At 34.9% G+C, this 13,974-nt stretch overlaps 3 protein-coding genes across 4 annotated transcripts; 1 reads left to right on the top strand and 2 right to left on the bottom strand.

Moving 5' to 3' along the window:
• Positions 1 to 1,786: 1,786 nt before the first annotated feature.
• On the bottom strand, positions 1,787 to 2,990 carry LOC105164893 (protein ENHANCED DISEASE RESISTANCE 2-like). Its single transcript, XM_088881622.1, has one exon. The coding sequence runs from the start codon at positions 2,858 to 2,860 to the stop codon at positions 1,949 to 1,951; it is 912 nt and encodes a 303-aa protein (XP_088737748.1). The 5' UTR covers positions 2,861 to 2,990; the 3' UTR covers positions 1,787 to 1,948.
• Positions 2,991 to 6,445: 3,455 nt separating this feature from the next.
• LOC105164894 (SET domain-containing protein) lies at positions 6,446 to 9,123 on the bottom strand. The gene is made up of 3 exons (XM_011083709.3): positions 8,969 to 9,123; positions 8,804 to 8,883; positions 6,446 to 8,093 (listed from the first exon to the last, which is right to left on the bottom strand). Exon 3 carries the CDS (start codon positions 8,069 to 8,071, stop codon positions 6,665 to 6,667), a length of 1,407 nt encoding a protein of 468 aa, XP_011082011.1. The 5' UTR covers positions 8,072 to 8,093; positions 8,804 to 8,883; positions 8,969 to 9,123; the 3' UTR covers positions 6,446 to 6,664.
• Positions 9,124 to 10,484: 1,361 nt separating this feature from the next.
• On the top strand, positions 10,485 to 13,964 carry LOC105164895 (uncharacterized). Of its 2 annotated transcripts, none has more exons than XM_088881847.1 (10): positions 10,485 to 10,637; positions 11,062 to 11,343; positions 11,450 to 11,503; positions 11,732 to 11,815; positions 11,919 to 12,044; positions 12,393 to 12,453; positions 13,186 to 13,235; positions 13,363 to 13,428; positions 13,513 to 13,590; positions 13,662 to 13,964. In XM_088881847.1, the coding sequence occupies exons 2-10, from the start codon at positions 11,077 to 11,079 to the stop codon at positions 13,701 to 13,703; spliced, it is 828 nt and encodes a 275-aa protein (XP_088737973.1). In that variant the 5' UTR covers positions 10,485 to 10,637; positions 11,062 to 11,076; the 3' UTR covers positions 13,704 to 13,964. The 2 variants fall into 2 exon arrangements, with proteins under 2 accessions (XP_088737973.1, XP_011082012.1); XM_011083710.3 differs by having other exon boundaries at positions 12,393 to 12,460; positions 13,166 to 13,235.
• The last annotated feature ends 10 nt before the right edge of the window (positions 13,965 to 13,974 follow it).

Raw genomic sequence — 13,974 nt, 5'->3', positions numbered from 1 at the left:
CCCCATATCAAGGCAGCCTAAAATTATTGGCCACCCGCTAACGAGTATAGATTTGGTCCGGAAAAGAGAAGATATACAACCAATTACTACAATTTTGCAAACCTTACCTGCGATCACTGTACTTGAAATCAACTGTGTGTAATCTCCAACACCAGTCGATCGATCAAAAGAAAAAGTGCTAGTGTTTGCATCTCAAGATCTATTCCACATCAGTGAAGTTTTACACCATTGTGAAGTTTTACTAGTCACAGAATTCTAGTGTCGGTGCTGTTGCTCCAGAAATTTACTAAGTTTGCCCAGTATCTCAAGCATTCGGGCTAAAAGTGAAACGAAGGCCCTCACTCTACCTTAGTTGATTTCGTTGGTATAGTGCCAGACAGCTAACAAGGCTTCCAATCTTCTTAAGTTGCCAGGTATTATGTTTGTTGAGATTACCTAAAGTTGCCCAACTTATGCTCCACGGGCATACATGGGTATGGAATGCCAGTTTCAGCACAGTTCCAAATCCAAAAGAAAGAAGGGAAAGGGCAGATAAAGGGAAGAAATTTACAAGGTCCTCCAAGATTTGGTGGTAATGAGTTGTTGGGAATTTGTTTCATCGAACCTAAAATAATTATATGACAAATGAAATATATGTACTGTGATTGATGCATAATTCAAAAAAAACAACCAATCACATAATAAATATATCATACTTATTTTGTGATTTATTTAATTTAATCAAACTTGAATTCGGTAAAAAAATTCAAGTTTTTCTAACAAAACTAACCAACAAAAATGTACAAAGGAACACAATCATGTTTGTGAGACAGCATGCCCTTCCAAGGCAATATATTAAAGTACATTACCGTACTATCAACAGCTCATAATAATTAGAGACTTGAGATGAGACTGGCCTTAAATTCTGTGAAAAGAGAAATGCTACTCAGCCAACCACTCTGTACTCCAAAGGAGTAATGGACGGACAACCATAAAGCAGTCAATCAAATCCCTATCTTCTGCTCAACTGACGACCAAACAGCACGAACAAAACAAAAGTTGCACACAGCTCAAGGAAAGAAGAATCCACAAACATATCTTTCCAGACAGCCCATCAGTCATCACAAACAAAAAAGTGCAAATATTGACTCTCCTTCCTACCTTTGACCAACCACATTCAATATCGAGAGTCTTGATTGATTCTGCAACAGTGTGCCGGTCAACATCATTACGCTAAACCAAGATCCCCTAAATTTGACAATAGCCAAGGCACAAGCACATGAACCCAAGTCTTTGATTATAGGCGAAAACCGACATGATGATCAAATATAGGGATCAAAAGGCACTTCTTTTAACCTTGTTATCATCAACAAATAGGAGACAAACAGACCAAAACTTTTTATTGATCCAAGGATACATCAGAAACATCAACCTTCGATTGCATTTTACCCCGGAAAGGACGGCAAAAAGTGAGAACGCAAAATGCCGATTAAAATTAACTAATGGATGTTGCACTTGGAAGCGTTAAATGCACAGAGTACTAGGTCAAATCAGCACTTTAACATAATCAATAATAAACACTGAATAACTTGAGCGTTCCAAGCAAACAGAAAACAATGTTATAACAACTGTTGTCGTTTATGACATTCATTAACACTGAATTAAAAACACTAGTTTTCCATTTCTTGTTAAATTAAATTTAACGTTAGTGCTTGTTCTTGTGCTGTGGAGAATCATTCATGCCAATAGTCTGTTAGATAATAATAGCATTTTTTTTATCAAAAAAATGAAATTCAACCACAACAAATGAACAAATAGAAACTTGAATAAATTCAACATTGCCAGTGCCATCAACAGTTATTATCTACACCAATCACTTCCCAGAAGGGATTCATCATTTTTCGCCATCATCACCATGATGGAATCTCCAAAAACTTACCGCAGCTAATAAACGAAGATCTCTGAATAATTAATCATCCTCGTTCTCGCTTTCACCACCACTACTCATAGGTAAAACCTTACTCGTTGGAGTGACGCCATCGACATACGTTGCCGAACTCATCTCCATTTGACAAATCCTCACTGCACCAAACAATCGCTCCGGCAACTCTTCCTCTTTTTGCCCCTCCACCAGAAACCCCATGTCGACTGTCACCGCTGTCACACACCCCAAGGCCAGCCGCAAAATTGCGGTAGCAATAGCCGAGCTACCAATATCAACATCAATTTCTAAATAATTTGGTCCACGATGATAGTAGCAATTCAAAGCTTTCCCCAATAAACACGCGGAATAATTCCCCACCGCAGTTTTCACAATCCACGGTCCTTTAACGATTTTATTCACAATCTTGAACCGGCTGCTCCGAAAAGCATCGGAACCGTTGATGAACTGATGGAGCAGAGAATTCGAATTAATCGGCTCGTCTATTTTACTGGAGAAGTAGAATACCGCAGAGTAATGGTCCCGTCCAGGGACTTGAAGATTTACCGCGACGATAAAAGTTTTCGATGATTTTTCGCAATTCTGTGAGCTGCGTAACGCGTTCATAACACGGTTGTCGGGTCGGGCAAGGACATGATCTAGTTTGGCGTTGGATCTGAGCCAATCAACCCCAGCCGGATTCAACAGCCACTCGCCGGCGGGGATTTTAGCCTTTTTGGCGAAGTAATTAGGGCCCCGGAGAGAGAACAATTCACCCGGCGGCGACGCCCAACCGTTCGATCCAGTATGAAGGTCCACATGTTTCAAGGACCCGCCGTTGATCGCTTCCTCTCTCCATTCCTCTCCAGAAAAAGCGGCCGGAGACGCTGTAGAAGAGGTTGAAGAGCGGTTGAGACTGTGGTTGTGGTGGTGCTTCTGCTTATGCTTGGTTGGGGACATGTTTCCGGTGGTGCGACTCTCTCTCTCTATGTCGGCGTTGGGAGCTCCGCCGCGAGTTTTACACTTGCACACTAGCAAAGAGGGGTAGAACTGGACTCAGAGAGTAGCGGGGCTTGGGGGCATTAAATCAGGGAAGGATCAGAACATATACCCTTGGGGTTCGACGAAACTACGAGAAAACCCCTTTTTATTAGGATTTTTTTTTGGTTGGGGGATAATTACACTTTCTTTCCTTGAGATTTAGTACAATTATATATAGATCTTCTATAATTTAAAAAATTATATTTAACACCAGTAAAATTTATTTTCATTTAACAAATTAGTCCCATCATTCAAAATTAATGAATTTACTAATAAACAAAAAAAATTATATTTACCTCCAATTAACTTATTACTGACTTATTGTCGATTAAATAAATTTTTTATGATCAAATTACCCTCCTACGTCTTCATGCATTAAGCATATGAGAATGTATATTTTCATCGTTATAAGGGCAGTTTAATTCAAATAAAAAATATTTGACCTACAATAAATCAGTAATAAGTCAATCGATGGCATATACCAATTTTTATTCAACTTTTTTATTAATATTAGCAAATTTAATAAATTTTAATTTACGAATGGACTATTTATTAGATAGAAATAAACTTCAAAAATACTAGATGTAATTTTTGAAACCACAAAAAATTTACGTGTAATTACACCAAAATTCGGGGAGGGAAATATAATCCCCCTTTTTTTTTTCTTTTTTGACAGCTAATTGACGTGCTGTATTTTATCTTTAAAAAAGATGTACAAAGTATCAATATCTTAATTACATTTCTGTAATATTGGGATTTAAAATTTATGTCAGTAAATTATGAGTTGGTACACGTGCTAATTATTATTAGCTGGTTGTCATTTTATTATTATATTATATTATTGCAAATGCAATTTTTGCTAATGTTCTTTTCCAGTAATAACAAGAAAAAAGTAGTTTGACTAATGGAAATGGTGCATTAAGTGTCACATGCCAAGTAATTATAATAGACTCATTTATATACTTATATTTCATTTAAAATTAACTAATATGTATATAACTTAAGTGTGCAAAAAGGGAATATTGGGTTCCGAAACGAGGACAATTTTTTCAATAATTAGATAGAGAATGGATGGGTAGTAGTTGTTTAGGTGGAATCTTGATCGTTTATTGTGAACAATTAATTGTCATTGTTGGGTATCATCTTAATTTTATTTTTCAGCTCAATATAATTGTATGAGTGATTAGATTCATTATTGTGTGTTAGTTAATAGCCTGCTCTAAAACATGGAATATTGACCCATACTATCGAATTAGATTAATTTTTTATGTCAATATGCGGCTTTTAAATTATCTTTATATATATACCCTGTAGTAGTTTATGTAAAATTATTATAATTTATAATACTTAAAAGATTGAGAAATTTATTTATATATAATAAAATAAAAATGTATAAATTATTCAAATAAGCGTCATGTATGCACATACTTTGATAGTCTCTCTAACTTCTATTTTGCCACATGATGGAATTTTTCTCTTTCGTCTAAATTCAAATAAATATATAGTTGTTTATCTTTATCCAAAATATTCACCAGATTTTTTTGGATAAATTAGTTAGATAAGTGTATCATTGATTATCTTTATTTAAAAGATTCAATCATTTTTTCAGTAAATTTAATTAGTTAAATATGCAAATTTATTTTTATTTTCAATATAGGTTTATATTTTTATACTTGTTGATTATTTTATTTTTAAATTTTAGATTATTTACAAATTATTTATTTTTATATTTTAAAATTTAAATGAATCAATTCATAATTTTATTATTTATCTTTTTAAAAATACAATCCGATGGGGTAGATCTCTATGGCTAACAAATGAGTTTTCTTAAAAGAAAACTGTAATCTAATTCACCTCCCATATTTTCCTAGTATAGCTTAGCTCCTAGAAAGTAATACGCCTATTTATCTTATAAGTTAACATAGATCATAATAAGCATTTATGATAAAATAGAATTAATTAAGAACACGAAGAGTAGGTAGGCAGGCCTAATTCTATGTGAGAGACGTATAAAATCTCTTGTATATCTCATAATAATTATGGTCAAATGAGCAGCAAGACTGAAAATTGAAAAATTAATGGCACTGCAATTGCCAACTCATGACACCAAAAATATTAACCCAAATAGAATTTAGTAAAATTTTAATAAATTATATAATGAATATAATATACTTATCATATGATATATAATTAAAAAAAATGATTGATTATATAATATTAAATTTATTATATAATTAATTTAATTTGACCAAATCTAGTCTGGAAGAAATTATCTTGAACTAGACTTCTAATTTTTGTTTTACCATGAAATTGAGTAGTAAAATTAATAGAGCGTTATAATGGGGGAATGGGAGGTATTTGGTGGGTGGGGGCACTTTAGAGAATTAATGGGAAGCAGGGCAGATATTATAAACTTATAATAGTGAGCGTAACGAGAAGGGGAGGGAATCTGATAGGTTACGTACCCCCTATTTGACTTTTGGAATTTGTACAAGATCGAGCTCCTTTAATCTTTATTGCATTCATGCCACGTGGGGCTTACATTTTCTGCACTTGTTTTATGCAACCATAACTCCCATCACTTTTTTATGCTATTACAATTTTCTATCTTTCTTCCTTCAATAACTAGTTTAAATATTTTGGCTGGGAGCATTCTCCATCTAACCCCATGATTTCTTGAGGGTTCCGTTGAAGGGTAAATCGCACTGCTTCTACTAGCAACTTTAAGTTAAAACAAAAGGCCAAACTTGAAATCTGGTCAATTGAATCCCAAGGAAGGAATGAGTTCTATACTAGATATGCCAGCGTCTTTGTAGTCCTAGTCCATATGTAGGCATATAGTTGTTTTTCTTCTCATTTCAGTATAGTGTATTTAGATGGCAAGGAGGGAGGATACCAAAGTTTTGCACGCCAAAAGTGCCAAAGGAAGAAGACAAAATGTATTTAATGAGGGCTGACTAAGCAGATGTTAATTCTTAATAAATACGATTCCTTTCACACCGAACACGTTTACGTGAAGAGGGCTGCGAGAGTTTTGGTAGGAACTAATTTTCTTTGCTTGGGGGATATTTTCTTACAGTAAAGGGCGCCTGAATCAATCACCTACTCACTCTCAAGGGGATAAGAAACAGAAGTATTCGTTTTAAATGTTGTTTCCACACTCTAAATCATATATTCCTTCATTTGTTGGAAACCTTCAATTCATTAGGCTTTAAGCATTAACCAAAGAGATAATAAGTCATCTGTGAATTGCATCAACGATAAAGTGAGATGTAAATGAAGAATATAAGAATTTCAGTGTAGAATCAGCAGAGCAAAGAATGCAATTTTGAAAATTGGTTATCCTGTCCCTCAAAAGATCGAGAATGTAGAAAACCAGTTACGTCCAAGAAGAGCTTAATTGAAGGGAACTGTTTAACAATATGAAATCCCAGACCAACTAAAGGACTCCACACCAAAGGCAATCATACGATTTGACATCAATGAATTAATAGCATACAAAGCTTTGATAAATATTTTTTTTTCCAGAAGAAATGGGTAGGTGAAATGCATTAATTTGTGGATGTCATGAATCAAACATTTCGAATCACACAGCAATCCTAGACTAAATTGTTAAAACTGGAAAAATAACAGAGATATGTGGACTACATAAAGGTTGGTAGCTTTTACCTGTATCCGTTTCCAAAACTTTTTCCACTCAGAGGATAAAAAAGTTATCTCCTTTCATTTCGTCAATAAGGTTGAACAATAGTTCTCCAGCCAGGCAGAAGCTGATTTCAGGACACGAAGCTCGCCAGTCAGGAGATCTTGAGCTAATTGCCTCCTTAGGAAACTCTTTCCACATAGATAGGGAGGAGCTGGTACCAGCAGTTTGATATATTTGTTATGTTCTTCAACTAACTGAGATATCTCAGAGAGCAAAAGCTGATGAGCTGCAATTTCTCTCTTTTTGTTCTTCAAAGGATACCGAGCCAGCCGGCCATCATTTTGTGCAGCCTCTACTGCCAGGTCATCTAGTTCTTCCTGAGAATTGCAAGTCAGAATGCGAGCAAATGCACGGAGTGATTGTGGGATTCCCTTCCCCTTTTTACTGCCGCTTTTTACTTCCTTGATTGTGAAAGAATTCAGAGAAGAGGTAAATTCATTCACATCTTTTACACTTCTGGTGCTGTGTCTGTCAAGAAGTCCCAACTTTTGTGTGTAAAGTCTGTCATGTTGAGGTATATTAAGCTCAACCTGGACTTGATCATAACTGTTGGAAGAAACAGTAAAGCCAAAATCCAACAGAAGTGTAGCATTCGAAAATTTTCCATATCGTATCAGGACCTCATCTCCTGGAGCAAAGTCACGATCAGCTATAACCTCAGAATGTTTTTTGCTTTCATTACACAAAACATATGCCTCTGAAGCACCATCATGATTAAGAAAATCTGCAAAAGGTATCATGGATACATCTCTTGAGCTTCCCCATGCTCGGGATGTAACTAATCCATATGCATATGTGAATTCTTGAAGTGTAACATCTTGAAAATGATGAGGGAGTCGATCAAAAACCAATCTAACAGCCCAGAAGTCTTTTTCAATTTGAGCCTTTTGTCTGAGAGTTTCTTCATACAATGCACTTGGTTGAATCATCGCCAGTTCGTCGTCGCTCCAGAATATTGAGCTATGTAGATCCCCAGCCTGAGGAAGGCAACTGATATAAGGTGCCCATTCAGAATTCTGTCCCAACTTTTTCTCATACAGAATGAGTAAAGCAACTTTTGCAACATTACCAACTTCATCTCCTAACAAACAAGTTATTTCTACAGGAAGATTGTCCGCGGATAGTTGCACACTATAGGGAACCTTCAATAAGCAATCCCCAGTTTGTATATCCTTGGCAGCATATAATGCCCTTCCATAGGAGGATTTTCCAATAGAAAGTGCAGAAGAAATTTTTGCCGCAGCCTTGTGCTCCAGCCATGGGAGAAAATCATTGAAATCTTCATCTATATGTGAGGCCTCAGGTGAAGTAATGGAAGCAAAAGAGTTGGACGATATGGAAAAACAATGGAAGAGAGTGGAGACAAGTGGTCTTCGACTTTGAGCCCAGCAGCTGTTTGTCACAATGACAGAGTGAAGTAGCATTTCAGCCTGTATCAGTGCTGGACTGCAAAGGCTCGAAACCATGAATCAGTTTAAGTGCATTATTGGAATTGGAATAACTTCATAGATAAATCACTTTATCAAGCGAACCTGAAAGCATGTTTTTTTGAACCACTCAATGCACATGTTCAAAAGCTAAAGATATTAACCTTAGAGTAGTATCTAATGATATCGCCGATAAGTCCTTCAATTAGTAATTGACCTAAAACATTTATATGCAGCATTTAACAACAGAGAGAGGACTTCATTTCGTTCTCCTAAGTCTCCACAAGATTTATCATTTTAACTACTTTCAGCAGGGCGCTCAACTGAGGTTCCAGGTTTACATGTACTAGAAATCTAATTTTTCTCAGTTTAAGCTTGACTCAAACTAAAAATCTCGTAGCACATGATAGCAGAATACTTCGACTCCCAAACAATACAATGTATCGCAAGAAGAAAATTATCTGCCTATAGAACCTACAAAGACAAAAAATGAGACTAAGAAAAAAAAGTCACTGATCAAAAGAAAAAAGAAAACAAGACCACAAAAAGCTCAGACATCTAAAGATAGTGAAAAACAAAGACAGGCAGCAAACATAAGTATGTTGAGGCAGCATCTCGTACAACATAACTTTGACCGTTTGACGAACCAATTCATAGATGTGTTCAATCAAACAATATTCAGAAATTAACTGAATACTAGAAACAAGATACACAATCGTTTCATTTTACCGTTCCTCTATCTACTCCGTTTAGTGCCTCTTCATCCTTCGCGACCGTTTTTCAGTAGCTAATCTGTAAATCCAGTAAACCTACGCAAGCGCAAAAGAGATTTACAATAACAGAGAGACCGAAATTTGACAAACTCGATTCATTTCACCGAATATAGATACTGACCAAAGCGAGAACGTGAGCAACAACCAGAATGACGACCACGAGAGGCACCAGCTCGAGAAACCATGGCGATGCTTGCTGAGGATTCGACATTCTTTTCTCTAAGAGTTTACAGTTAGTTACATATCTCAATAGTCAATACCTTCTCTGTTTATTAGTGTGTGTTGTGCGTGCCTTTTTAATTATTTTGCCCCCTTATATTATTTACTCGAAAGCCCTCCCAATAACCAATATTTACTTTTTATTCACAATCTTTAATCAATTAACTTTCTTAATAATTTTCTATCATGCATATTCAATATCAATTTATTTTGTTAATCGTAAGTCATTAGAGTTTATCTTTAATTTTTTTATTTAATTAGCTAAAATGTATAACAAAAAGTTATATTCCGTACACACATCAAGTGTACTTATGACTGTTGGTTTATTCTGTTTAGGGATAATTACATTTCTCTTCTATAAAATTTAGTGTAATTACATATACATTTCTTATAATTTAAAAAATTATATCTATCACCACTAAATTTTACTTTCATTTAACAAATAAATTCCTCTATTAGTCAAAATTCACCTAATTTGTTAATATTAACAAAAAAAAATTGAATAAAAAATTATATTTACTCCCAACTGACTTATTACTAATTTATTGTAAGTCAAATAAAATTTTTTATTACCAAATTACATCATACATCTTCACACGTTCATGCATACAATGAGGTTTATCTTGACCGTTATACATATAGTTTAGCCGAAAAAAAATATTTGACGTGTAATAAGTTACTATTAAGTTAGACGAGAGCAAATATTAATTTTTATTTAATTTTTTTATTAATATTAATAAATTTTCAATAAAATTTTATTAATATGGGGACCTATTTGTTAGATGGAAGCAACCCTCAGTGATATTAAATAAACTTTTTCAAATCATAAAATATTTATGTATAATTATACAAAATTTAGATAAACAAAAGTGTAATTATCCCTTATATTTATCAAGGAAGAGATCCCTACAATAAATATTATAATTAACAAAATATAGATGGACTAAAATACTCTTTAACTTTCATTTATCTTCTACAAATAATTATTTTCTTTAATAATGGATTTTATAATAAATTTCAATATATTTAAAATTAATTATTTTTATTTGATTGGAAAAATCAATAAAAATTAAATTATATGGTGAGTTTGCTCCAATCACTAGTATTTAATTTTGGCACTTAAATTAGAGTGATGCTTGTCTAAAAAATACTTAAGAAATAAATTAAAAGGGGATAATTTATTGTTTTGCTAATGTCGATAAATTTTGTTTTTCTGTCGAAATTTTAATAAAAGAGGATCAAATATATTTTGATATTTAAATTTTTTTTTGTATCAATTTGTAAAAATGGCGATAATTGAGATGGTAAAATATAATTTCCCCAAAATTTAATTTCGGATTTTGTGGATGGTGTCTAATTGTAATTAATCCTAAAATAATAAGACAAGTAATTAATTATTCGCCAATTATGTTTTCTTTCGTTTTTTTTATAATTATCTTTGTGAACTGTGCAGAACCAATTTAAGCCTGAAACTGAGTAGAAATTCATCTACTGGAGATAGCACTGGTTTACAAGCTGAGCTCAGCTATTCTCTCTCTCCGGCGAAACGTTTTTGGTCCGGCGAACTAAGGGTAATGAACACTCCTCCTGAATGATTCTTGTCATTTTGCTTACCCTTCCAATTTGAAATTAAGCTTCTTATGGTGAAGATGAAGTTGAGAACTTAGAGACAGAAATTGATTGATGCGCGAGGTGAAAACTGATAAGGATCGGAGGGTTTGCTTTTTTTTTTTTTTTTTCTTTTTAGGAAAATAAACGTGCTGTTTTTACTTTGCCGGTCGAGATAATAATAATAGTTAAAAGAATGCTGAACATCGATGTATTCATCACCGTGCTCCTGAATTGTGTAATTCAAGTCTGCAGAAGTAATTGCATTCATGAATGCGTTAGTAATGGCAGTACTAGTTACCAACAGTTATGTCAAAGCAATTGAGTTAGGTATTGGGACAATAAAGTCCAGTCCAGTAATATTGCCCTAACCCTTGAATATGGCAGGAGTGTGGATTTATAATGTCTGGTAGCTTGGGGGTCGTGCAGCGATGGGTAAATCCACTGGTGGCGTTTCGGACGTCTAGACATTTCAATCCGGTGGTCTTATCTGCAAGGGGGGTAATTGTAAGCCGACCGATTTACTATAACACGAAGGTGCTGCAATGTGTTGCAAATACAGTCACAGACACAGTTGTCGCTACTGATGATAGTTATGGGCATAAGGAAGTTATCAGTGTTAATCCTAGGCTGTATGACTACTTATTGGCTAATGTCAGAGAGCCAGAGGTATAGTTTTCAGTATTGTCTTCTCATTCTCTTGCTTTCGTACCTTGTTATTGGGTTTATGGTAGAAGTTCTGTTCATTTTCGTGTTGATCTTTTTCTGCATCTAGATATTGCGCGAGCTTAGGGAGGAAACTGCTACGATGCGTGGTAGTCAAATGCAGGTAATGATGGGTTAATTACTACTGCTCAGTATTGTTAATCTGTTTCCCTGTTAGCCTCGAAGTTCTTCCCAGTGGAAACTGCCGCATGATATGGATATTTACCATTCTCTTTGGTGGAATTAATTCCTTTAACTGGTTCATGCAACTATTTTCTGATATCCATCTCTTGTTGTCTTTCTCCTCTTTTAGTAATTTATGTTGACATTTATAAGTTTTCCTTTCGTCCAGGTATCCCCTGATCAAGCACAGCTTCTTGCAATGCTTGTTCAGATACTAGGAGCAGAGAGGTGTATTGAAGTTGGTATCTACACTGTATGTATCTCTGAATCTCTTTCTCTTTTTCCAGAAATGTCCTGTGTGGCCTTCTAAGCTTTTCATTGTGTGATTGCATCTACAACATCATTTCTTTTGCCAGGGGTACTCATCTCTTGCTGTTGCTTTGGTTCTACCAGAAGGAGGTCAGCTGGTTGCGTGCGAGAGAGATGCAAAATCACTAGAAGTTGCAAGCAGATATTATGAGCGTGCTGGTGTTTCAGAGAAGGTATGCTGTTGCAGAAGTTCCCTGTCCCCTCTCTCTCACGATCACATACATACATGAAAATTCATATACTAGTAAGTTCTTGGGGCAATCCATTTTTCATATTTTCAAAGAATTAGCAAAGAAATATGTGGATCATGTGACTGTACAAAGAATAGAAAATTGATGACCTGACCTGGAGATATCATCAACTATCTAGCATTTTTTCATTTTTGTAGATCTAGAAGCCGTTTGCCGCATTAGTTATTCTCAGTTAGACATTTATGTATTCAATAGGGGACCACCAATGATTTCTGATATTCTTCTTTCTTCACAACAAGGATGTGTGATGATTTATATATTGGGACTTAGGTTAAAGTGAAACTTGGGCTAGCAGCTGATACTTTAAAGACTATGATTCAAAATGGCGAAGGTAGCAGGTATTTTGTGTTTGTAACTAGATAAGTCTAATTATAGTTAAATATAATTGTAAATTCAGTAAATTGTTTGCATCATCCAACACCTTTTACATGCAGTATGGGTGAATGATGTATTTTGCTGTTGCATTTGGCTAATTGGCTTTATCATACTTTTTTTTGCCTGACTCAATTGAAGCCGTCACATGATTCTGTTAGGAAATTACTAAAATCCCCTTTCCCTTGTGATTGTTTCCCAGTTGCTCGGGAACTCATCTCTGCATTATAATACAACTGTCTAGTCTTAATTGCAGCATTTAGCTCTATTTTGTTTCTTGAATCACCCGAAACAATAAGATCTATTATTTAGGAAATAATTGAAGAGCTCCTCTTTGTTTACATATTTTCCCAGCTTCAGTAATGTATGATCAGCTCCAATCACCTTTTATGTTCATCTTATTGCTAGTAAAACCCACCTTGATCCTCATATTGCATAAGTAATTCATTTTCTCCTAGCGAGGCTAGCATATAAGGTCTTTTAATATCGAGAAGCTTAACTTTTCATAAGGCTTAGAAGGATGCCTACAAAGCTATGTACTTCAGGAATCCATTCCACCTTCTTTCTCTGTCTTCTTGCACACAAACTACTCTTTTGTAGATTCCCTTCTCCTTGTTTTTCAGCTACAATGATGAGTCTATTTTTTACCATGTGCTTATTCTTCTCTGTAGCTATGATTTCGCTTTTGTAGATGCTGAGAAGAAAATGTACCAGGATTATTTTGAACTGCTGCTACAACTGGTTAGTAGCACAATATCGTGAGCAGCCTATCTACATCCATGATATTCACATATTATATGGACTGTCAGATATTGGTATCTTTGTTTGTGCTGTTTGAAGAATGGTTGCTTATTGTCCCGTTATACAGGTTAGAGTTGGAGGTGTTATAGTGATCGACAATGTTCTTTGGCATGGAAGGGTCGCAGATCCACTGGTCCAGTATACTTGAACTCTGCCAACAACCACCTGTTTAACAATCTCCAAATAACTCTTTTTCTGAACTTGTGTTCTTGGCTAGGTAAACGACTTGAAGACTGTCAGCATCAGAAACTTTAACAGAAACTTGATGGAGGATAATCGCGTAAGCATTAGCATGGTAGGTCCTCGTGCATTTCTCTTTCCATATACAAGTCAACGCCGATTCTCTCACTTTACTTACAAATGTAGGTTCCGATCGGAGATGGCATGACAATCTGTCGGAAAAGATAGGTTTTGAGGACTGCCGGTGACAATTCGTTAGGAGATTTCAGCTGCGGCCGGCAGCAATTAGAAGCATATGGAAGCTGCTTCTGTTTCGAATTTCAAGAATTAGAATATATACATATATATATGATTCTTGATTTTAAATAGATCAACTATGTAAATGCTTAGCTAATTTGTTTGATCAATTGTTAGACACTTGCTTTGTTCACTTATTGTAGTTGACTAATTAAAATATTTATATGTCTGATTTTGACACGCACAAAATAATGGGCTGGAA

This window comes from Sesamum indicum, linkage group LG6 (genome assembly GCF_026168435.1).
Source record: "Sesamum indicum cultivar Baizhima isolate 11 linkage group LG6, ASM2616843v1, whole genome shotgun sequence".
Classification (NCBI taxonomy): Eukaryota; Viridiplantae; Streptophyta; class Magnoliopsida; order Lamiales; family Pedaliaceae; genus Sesamum; species Sesamum indicum.
Note: the sequence above shows the minus strand (reverse complement) of the source record. Positions and strands in the feature narration are given on the sequence as shown.